The 19,129-nt window shown below is 47.8% G+C and overlaps 2 protein-coding genes across 5 annotated transcripts in view; one reads left to right on the plus strand and one right to left on the minus strand.

Moving 5' to 3' along the window:
• RMC1 (regulator of MON1-CCZ1) overlaps positions 1 to 7,814 on the plus strand; it is a 1,737,150-nt gene extending 1,729,336 nt beyond the window's left edge. For all 4 annotated transcript variants that reach the window (XM_069620905.1, XM_069620903.1, XM_069620904.1 and 1 more), the window contains one exon: positions 7,601 to 7,814. In XM_069620905.1, coding sequence (XP_069477006.1) covers positions 7,601 to 7,680 — 80 coding nt within the window. In that variant the 3' untranslated portion in view covers positions 7,681 to 7,814. The remainder of the gene's footprint in view (positions 1 to 7,600) is intronic.
• Positions 7,461 to 19,129, minus strand: part of NPC1 (NPC intracellular cholesterol transporter 1) — an 847,233-nt gene continuing 835,564 nt past the window's right edge. The window contains exon 25 of the mRNA XM_069620902.1: positions 7,461 to 8,270. Coding sequence (XP_069477003.1) covers positions 8,188 to 8,270 — 83 coding nt within the window. The 3' untranslated portion in view covers positions 7,461 to 8,187. The remainder of the gene's footprint in view (positions 8,271 to 19,129) is intronic.

The raw sequence follows: 19,129 nt of genomic DNA on the forward strand, positions 1-19,129 counted from the left end.
GCACTTTGTCACCTTCGGCGGATCAAGATCGGGATATCAGGCCTCCAAGGCCTTTATAGCCTGTTGGATGGTCTTGGTCATCAAAGAAACTTATGAGGGGCAGCATAAGCCACTGCCGGCCAACATGCATGCCCACGCTGTCAGAGCCAAGGCAATGGCCATCGCATTCCAGCGGCATGTCCCCTGGCAAGTCATAAGCAGGGCGGCCACATGGGCCACCCCTTCGGCTTTCTGCAAGCACTACTGTTTGGATACCGGCTCTAGATCAGACGCTGCTTTCAGAGAGGCAGTTCTTAGAAACCTATTTGCTTAAGCAGGGTCTCCTCTCCACCCTGGGGCTACACTCAGTTGTAATCATCCATGCAGTATGGAGGAAAGGGGACGGGATGTAAGAGTAGTTATAAGTTACCGTAGTGACTAACATTCTCTTTGTTCCTTTTCCTCTATACGTCCCACCATCCTCTCCCCCCCCAATAAAACTGGTGTCATTAGGCAATGTTAATCTATTGTTGACGCGTCTATGGGGACTGAGGTGTGGCGCTGGAGGGCGGAGTCAGGGCAGTGCATGCGCCCAGGGCCGCACCCCCATGCACCTCTAGGAAGAAGGTTTTTTCTGGTGAACAAGGTTCCATCTCCCGTCCCTTGGAAGGGACACCCATGCAGTATGGAGGAAAGAGGACTAAGGAGTCGCTACGGTGAGTGACTTATAATATCTTTACCTACCCCTGCAGAGTTTCAAGATGGTGATGCCAGCGCTCAAAGCCAAGACACTATGTGGGGGAGACTGAGCGTGTTCTCTGGACCTGAAGGACATGTAGCTACACGTTCCTATTGTGCAGCCTCATCGGGCCTCCCTCAGGTTCCCGGGTCATGGGCCTGCATTTCCAGTGCAAGGTTCTGCCCTTTGGGTTAAATTCAGCTCAAGAGTTTTCACGAGGCTAATGAATGCAGTGGCAGCTCTCCTGTCATGATCACTGCTTCCAAGGAGCCAGGACCAGCCCAACGTCCTTGGAAGCAGGCCCCTAACCCTAATCCTAGGCACCAGCCGGTCCCCACTGGGACCTTTTGGACCTTGTCCTGGCGCCGGTGGCACCAGGCTCATCAAAACCATTGGTCCCGGCACTGGAAGCGCCGGGCTCATAATTGGTGTAAGGATGCTTGGGTGGACTTACCTGCAGCAGACCATGCTGCTTACTTACCAGTCACTTAGAAGCTATCTAAGAACAGGGACTACTTTCTTACCTGGGTGGGGCAGCTCCACTCCCTGGATACAGCACTGGAACTCTTTTCTTACCTAGGCGGGGCCGTGGAAGAAGACGCCTCATCACCCCAAGGCTATTTAAACCACACCCGATGGATGAAGCGTGCTTCGCGTTATTCTGCATCTGCAGCAGAACGCTCACCGAGTCTGCTCCGGCTTTTCTTCTTCTGATCCTGGACCTGCAAGAATCTACTTACCATTTCAGTATCCAGACATCATCAGCACCTGCAAAGAACAGAAACAACAGGTTAGCAAGGCGAACTTTACACGCAGCACTTACTCACCTGATCCATCGGCTGCGGCCGCTTCGTCACGCTGCATCTCCACCTGCAAAGGCAAAAGTATTGCCATACTTACCGGCACGCTGTGGATTCCGGATTTCTTCGTTCTGCATCGCCGCCTGTAAAGACAAAGCATCGTTAACAACTTACTGGCATTCCGCGGACTCCGGCGCTGCAAACCAACATCTGAAAGGCAAAAGAAAAGACATTAAGCAGGTATTTACTTACGTCCATCCCGCTCGTCGCAATAAAACACCTGCAAATACTCCGGCGTCTCTTTAACACGAACTAAGCTGCAAGGAAAGAGACAATTAGAGCGTTTGCCATACTTACAAACTTCCAGGCGCTTTACTTCATCTTCCATCTCAAGAGCCCTGCAATACATAAGGGAAAAGCATTATATAGAGTCTGCATATAAACGTGCCACGCATTTAAAGACTATACAGACAAAAGGTGTCCAGAAACTCACCGCTCGTGCAGACAACGACGGTAACCATCCTCTGAATTCAAGAGGCCTATGTTTCACCAGTGAAGGAACTGGCAACGGCACCCTGCACCAGACGCAGATGGAGAGCCCAGCATTCACCTATATAAGGTGAGCACGTTGACCTGGGGGCTCTACGAAAAAACTGGGAAGAGAGAGGGAGAGAGGGACATTCAACTACCCAGACCATTAACCCCCATATTCTTTCACCTGCAGAAACCTCACTCTTCGAGTCCGACACACAGTGCGAAGAGGTTCGACCCCAGAAGCCAATCGAGTCCTGCACATCACTTTTCGAGTCACAGACAGCTTCCTGCCAAGACCCGCGCCTCCGTGGGAATCAGGTGAGCGTTACATCTCCTCAGGTCAGAGGGGCTGCATGTCTATCCGTACCCCGACGACTGGTTAGTCAGGGGCTCATCCCCGGAGCAGCTTCGAAACTCAGCGGACAGGCTCATCTCCACCCTATTCGACCTGGGCTTTTCAATCAACTACCAGAAATATCAGCTCATCCCTACAGACGCTAGTTTCTGGGCCTGTTGTGGGACACGCAGCAGAAGAGGGTATTCCCCATGGGGGACAAGGTTACATTGATTAAGACTGCAGTAGGTCAATCACCATGGCCTGGTGGTATCAACACCTTCTCGGCGTACTGGCAGCATTTCCCATATACCAGGTCTCCATCCCACAACATCTGGACCACAATCTCAAATGGTGGAAGCAGGAGAAGAACACCTTAGTGGACAGACCGTTCCGTCCACCCCCCCATAGGCCTGTACCATGAATTCCTCCCTCCATGTGTGGGGAGCAGCTCTGGGAACGCACTCAGTGCATGGGCTCTGGACCCTGACTGACCGGCAGAATCACATCAACTGCAGTTAGGGCTTGCGAGCCAAATGGATAGCCATTTCTCCCATCCATCAAGGGCAGGTCTGTGTGCATTCAGACAGATAACACAACCTGTATGTACTATCTCAACAAACAGTGAGGGGCACCAGATCGCCGCAACTGCACTCGTTGACCCTGGAAATCTGGGAATAGGCTATCAGCGAGGAGGTGTGGATCTCGGTGGTTCACCTTCCGGGAGAATCCAACCTGGAAGCAGACAGACTCAGTTGCCTGGTCGCAGACAATTAGGAGTGGCAGCTGAATGGTACTCCAGGAAGTGTTCTGGGGAGGAAATGGATGCATCTCTCTAGGGGGGACACACTCCAGATACCCTCGGATGGAATGTGGGCATATGCATTCCCACCCACACCGCTGGTGCACAAGGTGGTGAGCAAGATCAAGAACTCCAGGAACCTCAAGATAGTTGTCGTAGTGCCTCGCTGGCCAGCGCAACCGTGGTTCTCGGACCTGCAGCAGCTGTCAACCCAGCCGGAGATGGTACTTTCCCTGGGGAAGGGCCCTCCACTAGCACAGCAGGGAGGTGTGCTACACTCCTCCCCCGAGAGGCTAGCCCTAGTGGCCTGGTACCTGAGTAGCTAACGCTCCAGCACCTTCAGTCTTCTAGCGCCAATCTGGAGATCATTCAAAGTTCCAGATGTCAGGCTATGTTCAAGCAGTACACAGGCAAATGGACAAGATTCTGCTTTTGGGCTAAGGAGAATGGGGTGAACGCATTGACATGCACCCTTGACCGATCTCGCCAGGTCTGGTGTCCAGGTCAATATCTGCTATTGGTGCATACAGAAACTCACTCTCTTATCCAGTCGTCGGCCAATCCCGAAGTACAAAAACACCTGATGGGGTTGACTAGGCTGTATCCCCCGGTCAAACGCCTGCATCCCGTTTGGGACCTCAAGTTGGTGCTAAAAGCACACAAACCATTCAAACACATGGCCACAGCAGACATCAGCTTGCAGAGTGAGTGAGATCCAGGTGTGTCGCCTCAGAGCCATGCACGAGATTCCACAAAGGCAAGGTTGTGCTTTGCACGCACCCCAAGTTCCTTCGAAAAGTGGCGTCATCCTTTCATATCAATGAGGCGATTGCTCCCCACATTCTTCCTGGACACCAAGGAAGACGCAGAGAAAACAGTCCACTGTCTGGATGCCAGGAGAGTGTAGAAATTCTATCTGGGCAGAACGAAGGGCATCCGCAAGACAGACGCACTGTTTGTAAAATTTGAAGGCTCCAGGCCTGGGCAGGAAGCCTCCTAGGCATCCATAGCTCGGTGGATGACAGCAGCGATCCAGGAGGCATACAAGGTGCAACGTAAGGATCTGCTGCAGGGCATGAATGCAGTAAGAGCCAAGGCCACTGCAGTTGCGTTCCAGCGCCATGTTCCCTGGCAGGTGATCAGCAGGGCAGCAACATAGGCCACTCCTTCAGCCTTTTGCAAACACCACTGCTTGGATACCCTTGCCAAGGCAGATGCAGCATTCGGCCAAGCGGTGCTGTGTAATCTATTTGCCTAGACTGTCAGGCTCTCCTCCCAAGGGTGTTGTGTCAGTTGTAATCGCCCATACAGGATGGAAGAAAGGGGACGTAGGAGTAATTAAGTGTTACTCACCAGAGTGACTAACCTGCTCATAGTCCCCTTTCCTCCATACGTCCCACCATCCATCCCCCTATAATAAAACCAGTGATTGTTAAAGCATAATACAGCCGACGCTTCAAAGGGGACTGAGGTGTGCCGGTGGGCAGGGTTAATGGAGCCTGCGCTCCTGGGCCGCGTGCCAGTTAATTTAAAGGGGAAATGTTTTTTTTCTGGTGGAAAGGGCCTGTTCCTCATGAGGGACGCCCATACAGGATGGAGGAAAGGGGACTATGGACTAGGAGTACGCTAGTCACTCCGGTGAATAACACTTAATTTACTTGTATGCCCCTACCCCCTCTTCAATGTTCAAGAGAGAAAGTAACTTTCCGGGTGCAGTTTTCCTTTTTGCCAAAGGCCATTTCAAACTACCACATTAAACACAAAATAAATGTTCTGTTTTTTTTTTTCTTCCATCTCCCCTCATTCTGTGTAGGAGGATAGTTTACACAGGTTGGACCCCCAAGACAGTGTCAAGTTTTTATGTAGGAAGGGCAGCTTCCTTCCGTATTGAGGATCAGCTTTTCAGGTCCGTGGCAAAACAAACGAGTTGAATAATGCTTTGTATCTCAATGTTGTGAGGAGGTCGGCAACGAGGTATATTTTTGGATCTGCGTGAAATGACGAATGCAAAAGTCTGACTACCAAAAGTCCCGATTGTTTTTTTTTCATTTTTTTTTAATTTTTCTGCAAATATATGTGGGGGGAGACCGCCCCCACCTTACCCCTATACATTTTTATTAACTTTACCCCCCCCACCCACATATATATCTGTGGAAAAATGGGGGTCGGACTTTTGGCCCTCAGTCATTTTGTCCTATTGCATATTGTTTGGGCTTGGGGCACATTCCACTAAAGCAGAGCCAGCTACTTCAGCCTTACACAGGGCAGTGCCACTGGTTGAAATACATTTCCTAGACTGCTACTTGGTTCTCCCTGTATGTTTTCCAAGTACTATTGTCTGCAGTTGGCTGGCAGAGGGGCCCATTTTGCTAATTTTCTGCTGGGAGTTTTTCGCTGTTTGTATCGCTTTAGGGTTGTCTGTCAAGATGAGGAATCAAGGGGGGCAACCATCAGAAGGAAAGGTTAGTTGTTACTGACAATGATCTTTCTATGGGCTCAACTCCCACATCGCCCTCCTAGCTCTGCCTTCTTCTGAAAGCTTAAACTTTGAAAAAAATACAAAATGGAAAATAAATTCAGCAGAAACAAATGGACAGTTTTGGTTTGTGTTTGTCCCAATTGGATTTTTGTTCTACAATTTGTTGATGCTTCAAATTCTCCTTATTAGAGGTTCCTTCAGCCGTTTACCATAGTGGGAAAACTGAGGTAAGGTGATGTAGTGTGCTCAGTTTATACAGAGGCCATATCATTTCGGGAGTAGATGAAGATGAACAGTAAAGATGGATGACTTCTGTCGAGATACACCCCCAGTTAAAAGTTTCAAAGAACAGCTTGTGCTGGAGGAGATGTGACAAGATAAGAAAACTCCATAAAAATAACATTGTCAATAAGTTCAATGTCCTTTGCTGCATCTCTCCAGCCACGTGATGGTTGTGCAAAACTCTATACCAAGATCGATCCCCACTCCTCCAACAATACCTTATTGAGTACATTGATGATTTGCTGTTGTGTATTGTATTGCCAACATACCGAGGGAAACAAATAATAAAGTTGGGCAAACACCATTAAATCAGTGGGTTGTCACTGAATACTTTTAACTGGACCCCAGGAAGACCTGTTATGAAATGTTTTGGACATGCGTCTGTGCTTAAGCTGCCCAAGCTCCATATAACACTGTACTATAAACAGCACTAGATTGCATACAAAGGGGTGTTGTTGCGTTTGGCGAAGCCTTTTAGTTAAAACACCATTTCCTATGAAGGTTCCATTGGAGTAGTAGTCGAGACAGACTTATCTGTGCTTGACCAAAATTGCATACATTCCATCGAGCATAAACCATCGAGCAGGGCAGGAGCACAGTAATTGTGTACAGGCATTTAGTGTCACACCTATTGCAAGGGCGGGTTTTTGGGAAGCATTCAAAGATGGTGGACCTGAAAGTGCTGCCAAAGACGCGTATAAGAACAGCAAGGGAGCCAGGGAAAACAAGTAGTGGATCAAACAGAAGCTGTCAACCATGTAGAATAGTTTACTGACGCGAGAGCCCAGTTCAGGTACTTGCCTCTGCAGTAGGTCTGGGAGTACTTCAGCTCTCGAGACACCTACAAAGGATCTAGTTAAAGTTACAAATAAAGCCTTCCATGAATAGAAACCTCCGCGATATAGAGCACAGTGTTCAGTTGTGTTTTCCTGGCCATGCAACATCTGTCCTTATTTGCAACCCAGAACCATCCAGCTTTGTCTCCAACAGCAGTGGGAGCAGTAGCCTTGTTCACCAGGATTATTTGTTCTGGGGGAGAGGACATTTAATGTTTTGCAGAAAAACAGTATTTCAGGGATCTCCCCATGAGGCCTTAGCCATAGAGGTAGGACAAACATGACTGCCAGCCATAGGGCAAGAACAACCGATGATACTGTATGAATTCTGGTGATTTCGATTGCACCAGACAAAAACGTGATCTATCCTACAGGCTTTCCATCTGTGGCCTAAAGTGCCCTTTGTCATTTTATTTTTCCTTAGTTTATTTTGTAACTTCATTCGTAAAAAGGAGGTCACATACCAGGCAGCCACCCCCCCCTCACACAGAGCATTATCACCCACTCTTAAAAATGTGCATTAGTTCGGAGCCATTTGCAAATTAGTTTGCCGCTGCAATGTAAAAAAACAAACAAAAACACCAGTGACTTTTTCCGCAGGGTAAGTACACTAAATTCAACAATTTTCGACAGGGGAGACAGCTTATTTCAAGCATAAATCAAAGATAGTAAATGTTTGTAGCATTGGAATTATTTATTTTTAATAAAAAGTTAAATGCAAAATGTCAAAGTAACTGCTGTTCATTCATAATCTCTTCTCCTGACAAACGTCATGCATGTTCCATCTGACAGGGCCTTTGTATTTTGTCTTACAGGTGAACACTGTGAGGAACATATCGTCTTTTTCAAGCAGGTGTTTGGAGAGCAAGCCCTCATGAAAACTACAGCTTTTTGAAAAGCGTCTGCTGCTATTCTGTACAAAACGTATTAAGTTAATTTATTATCACATTAATAAAGCCCAGAGTTTGTCTTCATTACAAAATGGCATTGGGGTTTGAGGATTTAATAAAAATATATTATTTATATACAGTCTGTGGTACTCAACCTTCTTTTTGCTAGTGACAGAAATCTCCCTCCCCATAAGCAAAGCAGTAAACTTGTTGCATTGATTGGCATTTCTTTAAAAAAAAGTTTTTCAACAAAGTGTACTTTTGTTTTCAGGAAAACAATCCATCGAGTTCAAACACACTTCCTCGTGCTTCAACAAACTAAAAAAAGTCCCTTGTTTAGAATAGTGTTTGCTAACACTGATGTTTCACAGAACAAGCTGATGAAGCTTCCGGGGCTGGCTCGCATTCACAACTGTCCGCCATCACAGAACCGCTCAGTGTCCATGTGGTTTAGGGTCCATGAAACCATCGCAGCTTCTGCTCGGCTATCCACCTAGTCTCATCGCCAAGCTCTAGAAACTGAGCAGTTTTTCACGCTCGGTCCCCTTGTACCTTTCTTGCGCAGCGTGCACTTTGGCTCGGTTTACCCTCGGCCCTGTGGAGAAGACACATAACAATGTATGACAAAATATTCAGAATATAAAGGGCACATCTTAAATAAATGACGTTTCTAATGGCTTGTGCTGGCACCTCTTGCCGAGCAGTGAACATGGCTTCTGTATTAGATTTAAGTGCTTATTGCCAAGTACTGTCATCACATGCAAAAAGTATTGGTGAGCTACAACCGCATGTTGGGCTCGTCAAGAAATGTTAAAACGTGGGTCATTTGCAAGGTATGGCCACCTGTTTCCAGAGAATCAGTGAAGGGCTGGCGTAGGAGGGGCATGGGCATAGCTTGTCAGTAATGGGGCGAGGGTCTGAGTTTCCCCCACAAGCTATGCAGTGTACCAATAGAAACCATAGCACATTACTGTGACTGCTAGGTCTTCAGATCCATTCTTCTATTGCCCTCCATGTGCAGGATATATATATCTGTCTTAACCACACCCCTTCATGTCTCCTACACAAACTTCTCATTTGTGCATTTAAATCACCACCCTACACCCACAAAACTACCATTGTGATATCGTTTTTCTCACTTTATCTATGAAGAGAGAACCATGGCTCGAAATTGATGCAGCTATGGGCAAGACCCTGTGGCATGGACTATATAGTAATCTATATGTTGCAACACTGCAGTCTGTTGAACCACGAATGTGTGGGACTCTAGTGTATACATACGATAATCACTTCAAGGAAAGGGTAAATTACTTAACTGTGGTACTGTTCTTTCGGATTGATGTTCCTCCCACTGATTCCTAGTCTTGTATATATTCTTGCTGCTTTAGCAGATCTCGGACTCTTGGACAGCAGGGTACGCTGTACGACATTAGCGTGCAGTTCCTTAAGCACACTTTTTCCTCGAGCCCGGACTCAATGTAAGCATCTGTATATGTACCTCAGATTCCACCTCAGTTCACCAGTTTTTTTCCTGTGCTCAGCCGTGTTGGGGAATCAATGGTCATGACAATATTTCTTTGTGAGAGAGATGTTTATTACAAGAGTAGGGTGGGTGATTAAGAATCCTTGGGAGGAACATTCATCAGAAGGAACATTACAAATAATGTGTTCTTCTAAAGGATTGTGTCCTCCTGTGGATTCTTCATCTTAGATAGGCTCCCAAAGCAGTTTTATGTCAGAGGAGAGAAGGAAGAGCGAACCCTGAGGTCAAATATTCTTTAGTTGTTCCAATACTGCCCTAGCAAAACGAAGGCCAACTCAGCCTTTCATCCTTTCGAGGTCTATATAGAGGTACCAACTTCGGTTGGGCGATGTATGTAAATACGTTGTACATAAAGCATTATATAAATAACACATCATTATCAATCAAACACAATACTATCCATCTCAATACTGTTTATTTTTCGTCACCCATGTTCCTGATCTAGTACCAGTGTAGCCAACAAAGAGTTGATCCTTCGTCCTGTACTGTCCAGTTCTGGAGATGTGAAACTGAACAGGTTCTAGACTGATAAAACTCACTCTTTAGAAGGGTTAGGTTAGCAGGAGCTTAAAAAACAAGTAATTATTTTTTTTTTTAACAAATACATTTGAAACCAGAAAAATGTCGAGGCCACCTTAGGTAGGAAGGTGGTGCATACTCTTCGCATGATCTTAACCTTTGAATAGTCAGTGCAGGAGGTTTGTAGGAAATAGCCAGAAGTATGGTAATTCTTTATGCAGATGAAAAAAAATATATATAGTCTTCCATTTGAGGTGCCAGATCGGGTAGGAAAGCATCGACTCAAAATCTGGTACCATTAGGAAAGTCGGGGCAAGCATAAGATTTCAGGCCGGCCCAATGAAAGGAGCCAGAGGAAAGTTAAGTTCTTTCACAAATTGTATCACAATTACCATAGTGAAGTATGAGACTTGCTCAGATGTGCAGGTGAAAATGGAGCATGCAGTCAGGTATCGGTTTACTGTAGCCACCTGTAAACCCTGTTGGCCAAGTTATGACAAGAAGGGTCAGTATCGTAAATGTGTTGCATAGTCGAGAGGCTACGTCCTTTGCTCTGCACCAGCTGCAAAATCTCTTCCAGCCGTATAGAGCTTTATACTCAGTGGCCTTCTGGCTGAAACAACACCTCCATGGCATTTTCAGGGTAGGGAGGTCTCAGTCTCTGTATCTTAACCTTTCAGTAGCCACGCATAAAGACTGAGGGTTTTGAAACTCAGATGGCCAAACAGTCCCTCACTTGCGAGAGTAAGTCTGCTTTCTGAGGAAGATGCTGCAGAGGGCTATATCCAGAAGGTCCAGATAACATGTCATCCTAGCCCAATCTGGGGGTATTGGGATCATGGTTGTGCCGAACATCCTGATCACATGACGGAGATTACAGGTATAGTAATGGAAAATTGCAGTCCACCACAAGCGCATCACTCAATGCTATTCTCGGGAGAAATACCCCCAAGCAGAACAACTTGAACTTTCTGATGGAACTGCATGCAAACAGATCCACTTGAGGGGTCCCCCAGAGGGTGAAGATGTCTGAATGAACTTCCTGGCATAACTCCCACTCGTGGGAGATCAAGCACTGTCTGCTCAAGGCATCCGCTGTCGTGTTTACTGTCCTGGATAGATGGACTGCTGACATGGACATTCTGTAACATCCAAAACCAGAGCTGCATTGTCTCACTGCACAGACGTAATGATTCCCCCCTTTCTCTTGTTGAGGCAGTGTGTGGCCACCATGTTGGCACTCATGATCAGGACAGTTGTCTCTTCTACGACAGGGAATAAAACCCCTCTGATCATCAGCCCATTCAGGTGCACACCTCAGCCCTTCAAGGAAGCATCTGTAACCTGGCCAGATGGTTTCTCTCACCAATAGGTTCTCTACAGGCAGTCCTATGTGACCTGGTGCAGGACCTGAAGTAGGTCCATCATGCGGACTGAAAACTGAGAGCCCACTGAAGTGACTTCATTCTCAGTCTGGCTTCTGGGACTAAGAAAATGAAGGATGACCAGCAACTGCAGGAAATCTGGGGCCGGTAATGTGTAAGCATCTTAGGGAGGGAAAGCCTTTCTAGAGGAAGGGTCCAGGTAGCTATGATGAACTAGAACATTTGTAAGGGTGTCACCTAAGAGTTATTGAACTTGAGGGAGCAACCCAGTTCATGCAAGAAGTGGCAGGTGTGGCTGGGATGCTTCTGAGCCTTCTCCGGGGAGCGGTTAAGACCATACAATCATCCAAGGCGAAAGTGAGCTGAAAGTGTCCGCTGATATATATTATGCTTTTGCTTTCAACTTGGAGTGCACGTCTCCTTTAGCAGCTGATCCTCCGTGAGTTGTGTGAATTACAGGACTTCATAAACCCTGCCTTTCACAAAAGCGTCGCAAAAGTGAGCTGAAAGTGTTCAGCGGTGGCGCAGCGAGGGCGGAGGAAGGCTCAAAGTAATCCTGGAACTGAAACTTCAGATTGCCTGGTAACCATATGCTAAGCCAACCCTGCAGCTATTTACACTGACGTACACCCATATGATCACAAAAAGTGAACGCTGAGACTTTTCCATTCCTGCATACCTTCAACAATGGCGCCCAGAAAGTAACTGCTGTTTTCAGTGCCTTCGTATATATATATTGCATATAAAACACTGCAGAATATTCTATGCGCCTTTGCCAGACCATGCAAACATCGCAATGACTGCGTTTTATCGCATTGTTACTTAAACAGCTGCGGCTTCGAAGTTGGGGCCGGTCTAATCTGGAGCTGCTTCTAGACTCACCTAAGCAAAGAATCTGATCCGAGGAAACAGCGGGCGACTGCAGAGGTCAAATCCTCTTTGAGCCAAGTAGTGTCTTTCATTTCCGGAAGGAATAGTTCAACCAGATTTCCCAATCATCAGAACAGTGATGTGTGCCTTTGTTCTCTTGTTCAGCAGTTTCGGTGACTGTGGAGAGCTTTTGCCCTCTTTGAGCCGAACAGTTTCTCACTCCAGGAAAGATTAGTTTAATTACATCTTGCTCTATCACGATCAGGGCATTGTGATTTGTTTCTCTTCGCAAAACAGTGTTAATGACCGTGGGGAGTCTTTACTCTCTTTGAGCCACGCTGTGCTCGAGACTTCAGTTTAAATTAACTTAGAGCAAATTCACAGAATGATAAACAATGATTTGAGATGATCTATCAGCTGAGCAGTGTTGGCGACTACGGAGGAACTTTTCCTTCTTTGAGCCACACCGTGTCTCGAAGCTCAGTTCCAATCAACTAATTTGCCATTTCTAGTTTTGCAGCTGCATTTGCCACACAATTGAAACTTTCCACTTCTATAGGGTGCTTTGATTTCTCCTTTTCTTTCCTTGGTTACTGTGATTTGTGTGAGTGACCCTGTGAGTAAGACTAATTACCTCCTGGTGTCTCTCATATGGTTTTTAAAGAAGTGTTTTCTTTTTCCTTTTTTGTGCTTTCTTGAAAGCCGTCTTTGTTTAGGAGTGTTAGCCTTTTATATCTGTAGTAACAAAAACGTCAATGCGGGCTGGTCTACGTAGCCAAGGACAGCACCAAGCAGAGAGTGAGGACATAAATACTGTATTTGAAATTAACCTGTGTGTAAACAATTCTGTTGAATGCTTAGAGTCGAATAATGCTGACTTGTGCGACCAAAATGAAGCACAAGTTGTTGCAGTGTTACACCACAACCTTGAAACACCACTTTAATAGATAAAGTTGGTTACTAATGCAAAGGGTCTTCAGGTCAAATCAATTTCTAAAGGTCGCAAAAAGCGCAACGTGAAAAATCCGATCGATGGGTGTAGTGGTAGCATTTCCCATAGTTCGCCAATTGCTGGCCACTGCATTTCTGATTACTTTCCTAGATTGATGGGGAAAGTAAAGAGATTAAACCTAGGGTTGCAATTAGGAAAACAAACGCCATTGATTACACACAGATGCAGAGTTTAAATGATTTATGTGTAATTGAATTTGTTGACTCACTGGCACTCCCCCGCTCTGTATGACTGATGAGAACATAACACAACAGACGTGTGATGCGTTATGCATTGGTTCCCCTACCAAACTAACCAATTATATCGCTGAAGAAAAGTGAAGATGTCTCACTATCTCCTCACCGAATTATTCCAATCAACCCAGTGACTATTGTATCAAATTATTTTCCCCTAAATATGGTGCTCACTTCTTTTGTTGAACTTTATGCTAACATTTTTGAGGAGCTGAAAGTACACTCTACAATGTTGGCTACTATATACACAAAAGTTGAAGATCTTGAGATGTGCGTTGGCCGACTAGCAGCTAAAAATATACCTGACATCAAACATCCCTTTACAAAAGAGGCAGAGGTTGACAATCTGCCATATGCAGAACATATAGAACGTGACATCATTGATGTGCCGACAACTACAGATGACACCCATGTACTGCAATGCCCTCAAACGCTGCCTCTGTCTGAGGCAGCTCCGGAAATCGGCGTTTGCCCTGAATGCTACCAACTGGCTCCACAGGAACAACTACTTGATCTATCAGAACGGTCGGTCGGAAGATCTACTAAAAGGAAAAAACAAAGAATCAAAAAGTAATAAAGAAAAAAATAATTCTTCTTTAAAATGGCTGAGAAACTTGTCTATCCTTGCTCTTTGCAATGTTAGAACACCCAAATCAAACACCTTGCACCAGTCTTGGCCCCTGTTCAAGAGGAAAGTGGGTCTGATTTGATATCGAAGCTACCCACATCCTCCTGCCACGTTCTTCAAATTAGTAATATGAAACATGGCAACATTCCAACCCTAAAAAAAATTCAGGCACAGTGTGAATCCTCATTACAGCTAACTAAAACAGCTGAAAGAAGAATAAATGAGGGGGGATACAGGAGCTAACCGTCCGACACTAGGAATAGTGACGGACATGCCACCTGGAGTCTAGCAAAGATGCTTACGTACAAACAACTTTTCCTGTGGAATGTACAAACGTTTTGCCTGATCCTGCTATATGTTCACTAATTACTAAAATACTTCCACTCGAAAAGGATGGTTTGTCTTCTCAAAATATAACTAAATCATCTCTTCCTGAAAAAGGCTGCTCCACCATTCAAAATAAGACTACTCCTAGCTACGGTGTGACTTTGAGCACTGATCATTATATGTGTTCCAGTTGCAAAGAACCATTATCTTATCCCACTATTTTTAGTATAGATAGATCCAATGACTCTAGTAGCCAACAAAACATACCAACCCCAAGTGGCAGTGCGATTGTCAACAAGGCGCTGCCAGTCAGCCTCAGTTGTGGGAAATTCGGGAAATTACAACACAGTTTGCTTGATCTGCTGACTTTGGGAAAAATCACTAGTGAGATTGTACAACCTTCTCATCCAGTTATTTGCACATCTGATATGGAAACTAACTTTCTCCAGCATGGGGTCTGGCATGGATTCACATGCTCATGAATATTCCCCGTCGTCAGGCTGGGAATCCTCGGTAAAGAAAAAAATCAGTATCAGTTTTGTTTCTGATCCGTCTTTCTTAGTAGTAACCAATCACTGGTCTCTGGGTCATACCGCCCCCAGCCAATGACTGCCCTCTCCTTAAGCCCCGCCCCTGGCAGCCATCCTCAGATTTTTACCGCACATTCAAGTGTTGGGAGTCCTCGTGCTATAGCTCTCGAGCTTTTACTGTGTTTTGCACTTTTTCAAAGAGATTTATCTAATTTTTCGGTTTAATCGAGCCTCAAGCTCCACCGTTTCTACTTCCAATCAACGGGGACCCATTTCGGATTTATCTACGCGCCTCAAGGGTGAAGTTTTTGTCGAGTTACACTTCTTGGAGGATTCCAGAAGTTTGAGGCCTACCTCGCGGACGAGAAGAACATGGCCCAGGAGAAGGGAAGCTCGACTCCCGGCAAACTGTTCAGGATCTGCCCTGGATGCAAACTACAAAATGTGTTCAAGGAGGAAGAGCATTCGAAATGCCTTTACTGCCTCCACGAGGACAAAACGCACGTGGGGAAGGACTGTGCATTTTGCATGAACATGTTGGATCGGACTATGAGGGATTGTCTGACCCGTCTCTCCAACTGGTTGGAAGGCAAGAGCCCAGCAGGTGAGAAGAAGAAGAAGTCCGAGCGGTCTTCTAAGTCCTGTGAGGGCGCCCCGGCGACGGGGGTCCAACAGAAGGCAAAGCACCGCGGGTCCGCGGGCACCGGGAGCACCGAACGGTCGGGCTCCTCGGCTGCAAGGCAGGGCGCACCTTCACTGACGCCATCAACTGCGAGCCAGCGCTCTGGCTCGGGGAAGAGAAAATCCGAGAACCCGGCTAAGCTTTTGGAGAGGCCCCGGTTGATCTCGAAGGATCAGGCCGAAAAGGAGCGAGGCGGTGACCCTCCCCCTAAGGCGAAGGCCTCAAGCGCGCCCAAGGTGGTGAAGGCCTTGATCACGGCCAAGGCCTCGATTGAGGGAGTCGCTGCGGCACTGGCGAAGCCTGTGGAGGCCCATAGTTTCCCTGCCTCCGCAGAGGGAATCCTCTTAAGCCCGTCGAGAAGACCCCCGTGAAAACCCCGGTGGAAAAAGAGGGGGGGGGGACTAGGAAGAGAATTTGGAAGAGGCCCGGTCCCACGGGAGGGATCCCGACGAGGGGGACGACGAGAGCGAGGGTGGCGACGGCCAGGTTCCCGTGGAGGAGGAACAACCGTTGCTCCCGGCACGCCAGTCACAACCCGAGCCACAAGACAACTCGGCGGCCATTTTGACGGCAATCCAAGCCTTATTTACGGAGATGAGGACGAGACTGCCCCTACCCCCGACAGACGACCCAGCTGAACCGGGTCCGGCGGGAAGCCCTCCAAACAAGAGGAGGAGAATTCATCTGACTCCCCTTCAGCCCTCACGGCCTTCTCAGCCTTTGTCGCCCTCCCCGGGCCCGAGGGATGACACGGGACCAGACACGGCCACGACGGGGACGGATGACGACGGGACTGACCTCCGTCTCCGATTCCTTGGGCGTCTCCTTCCGACGAAATTGGCTCCTTCCACGCCAGGATTGCCAGGGCAGCCGAGCTTTTTCAACTCTGCGCCGAAGAAAAGAAGAAGGAAGGCTTCCTCTACCAACGGCGTGAGGCCAAGAGGAAGACGGTCCTCACGGTGCCGTTGCTGGATGACATCTGGGACGAGGGTCTTGCCCTCCTGAAGAACCCGTCCACGACGCCTGCCAAAAGGGACCGGTACGAGAAGAAGTACTGGGTCCCCGACGGCGCCCCTTTGTGCCTTAGGGCACAACCGACCCCGGATTCGGTCGTCTCGGCAGCAGCCAAGAAGAAAGCGGGAGGGCCTCGGCTTCAACATTCCCACCGGAAAGCGAGGGAAAGAAACTAGATGCCATAGGACGACGAGTCATCTCGTCGGAGGCAACGACGATTAAGGTGGCCAACGCCCTAGCGATTGTGGCCCGCTATGACAGGGAATTGTGGTACAAGATCGCCCCCCCTGTTGGACTTCCTCCCGGACGACAAGAGGGCAGAGGCCCTGCCGATCCTACAGGAAGGTGAGGTGGCATCTGACCACGCCATAACGGTGGCCACGGACATTGCCGATACCGGTTTCCGCCAGTTGGGCGACAGCGTTTGCCTTCGACGGCAGGGGTGGCTCAAGGCGACAGATTTCCGCCAAGACATGCAAGCCAAGGGTTTGGACATGCCCTTCGACGGGAATAATCTATTCGGAAAGACAGTGGATGAGTCACTGCAGGCCATCAAGACCGACACGGAGACAGCTCGGGCCTTGGGAGTTCTGCAGCAACGGCGGCCGCCCTTTCGGAACTCCGGAGGCAAGCAAGGTGCCTCCAAAGGATTCGGCGGCAGCTCCTCGACCTACTGTCAGGCGGCCCGCTCCTCATCGCAAGAAGCCTACAGGGGACGCGGCAAGACAGGTGGATCTCGTCGTCGTCGCCAGGGAGGCCAAGGCGGCAAGGCTGCTTCCAAGCAAGACTGAACCAGTTGTCGCGTCAGGCCCCCACCGAAGCACCCCGGTGGGAGGCCGGCTGACAACGTTCGTCAGCGAGTGGGAGTCCATCTCCACCGACCGTTGGGTGCTGGATGCCCTGGCCTATCATCGTTGGATCTGGAGGATGCATACCTTCACATCCCCATCCTAAAAGGACACTGAATGTTTCTCAGGTTCGTAGTCCAAGGGCGGCACTACCAGTTCAAGGCCCTCCCATTTGGATTGAAGTCGGCGCCCAGGGTGTTCACCAAGTGCCTAGCACCAGTGGCGGCGTGGCTGAGCTTGCAGGGGATCCACGTCCAACCCTACCTGGACGACTAGCTCATCCGAGCAGGGACAAGGGAACTCGCCGTCGAACACACAGCAAAGACCGTCCGGCTGCTCACAGACCTGGGGTTCTCCATCAACTTCCCCAAATCCCACCTGGTTCCATCGCAGGTCGCGCTGTTTCTGGGAGCCAAGCTCAATACAGTAGCGCAGTTGGCCTCGCAGTCGGAGGAAATAATGCAGGCCATCCTGGGCAAGGTACAGCGTCTGCTGGCCACAGACGTGGCCAGAGTGAGGTCCATCAAATCCCTTCCCGGGATGATGTCCTCTTGCATCTATCTGGGGTGCCTGTGCAGGCTTCGGATGCGTCGTCTGCAGGAGTTCCTCGACGCCCTTTGGATGCAAGCGACGGGCAGCTTCGAGGACAAGATCCCGCTCAACCAAGTATTCCGCCAAGCAATTCGATGGTGGGGCACGTGATGAGGAGATCATACCCTTGAGATAACCAACCCCTTGACCAACTATCTTAAACGGTGGAAAGGCGGCCGGGAGGGCAAAGTTTGGGCCCATGTCTGGAACGAGCTGGTGCAATTAAAGGGCCCTCACAAAATAGCAATTGGCGGTTTCAACAATGAAAAAGTAAGCTCTCTGGCAAAAGTGCAAATGGAAAATTGAAGGTTATTTCATGGAACACCAGGGGACACTTCTTTATACTATATACTGGAAGTGGTAGAGACATTGCAGAATACACAATGTATACTACTACAGGAGACCTGGCTCACATCTAAACCGGTTTTTGATGGGTACCAAGTTTTCTATCAACCTGCAAAATTTGGTGGGAGAGGTAGACACTATGGAGGCTTAGTGACTGCCGTAAAATCAGACCCCTACATAATAGTAGGTAAAATTTACAACTAAACTTATGGTATTTTGGCAGTAGAAATTGAGTGTTCGTCCAACGAACTTCGAGTCCTCCTATTGAATATCTACTGGCATCCGGGAGTGGGTAAATTGGATGACTTTCTCTTGTCTATTGTTAACCTTGTTTGCGATTGGAAGGCCTGAAACACCAAAGGTTTTCCCATCCCAGCAGATGACACGTTAGATAATTTTAGATCGATATTTGCCCCCAACAACTGGGCAATGATTTGGAATGGAGTACCACCCTTTCCTCGCTGAACCTTTCTCCCTCTTACGACCAATTTAGAAGAAACAAATTAATTCAATATACATAGTTCAGAGGTACGAGCAAAAGTAAGATCGACTATATATTTGTCGACCCAATGCTGCTAGAACTTGCTTCTAATTTAGCAATAACCCCAACGGATTGGAGTGATCATAGCATGTTACATGCCCTTTTACACCTTCCATCCTCGCCTCTTGAAAGGGAAACCTTAGGTCCTATGAATCTAAAAGTTTGTCCTGGGGCAATGCTGCCCGTTGCGTCGCCATGAATGTCGATAAAGCTGCACAATTATTGCGCAAAGTTACCACTACATATGAGTGGAAACTCAATACGTTCAACGCTGCACACTATGATTGCTTCATCGAGTCCTTCGGTTCCAGAGCTAGATATCCCTTGCCTTATGGTTTAGGTTCAAATCATAAAAAACATCTGCACGTTTATGATGCACAGTTTGC

This window comes from Ambystoma mexicanum, chromosome 5q (genome assembly GCF_040938575.1).
Source record: "Ambystoma mexicanum isolate Mex_15411 chromosome 5q, UKY_AmexF1_1, whole genome shotgun sequence".
NCBI classification, from domain to species: domain Eukaryota; kingdom Metazoa; phylum Chordata; class Amphibia; order Caudata; family Ambystomatidae; genus Ambystoma; species Ambystoma mexicanum.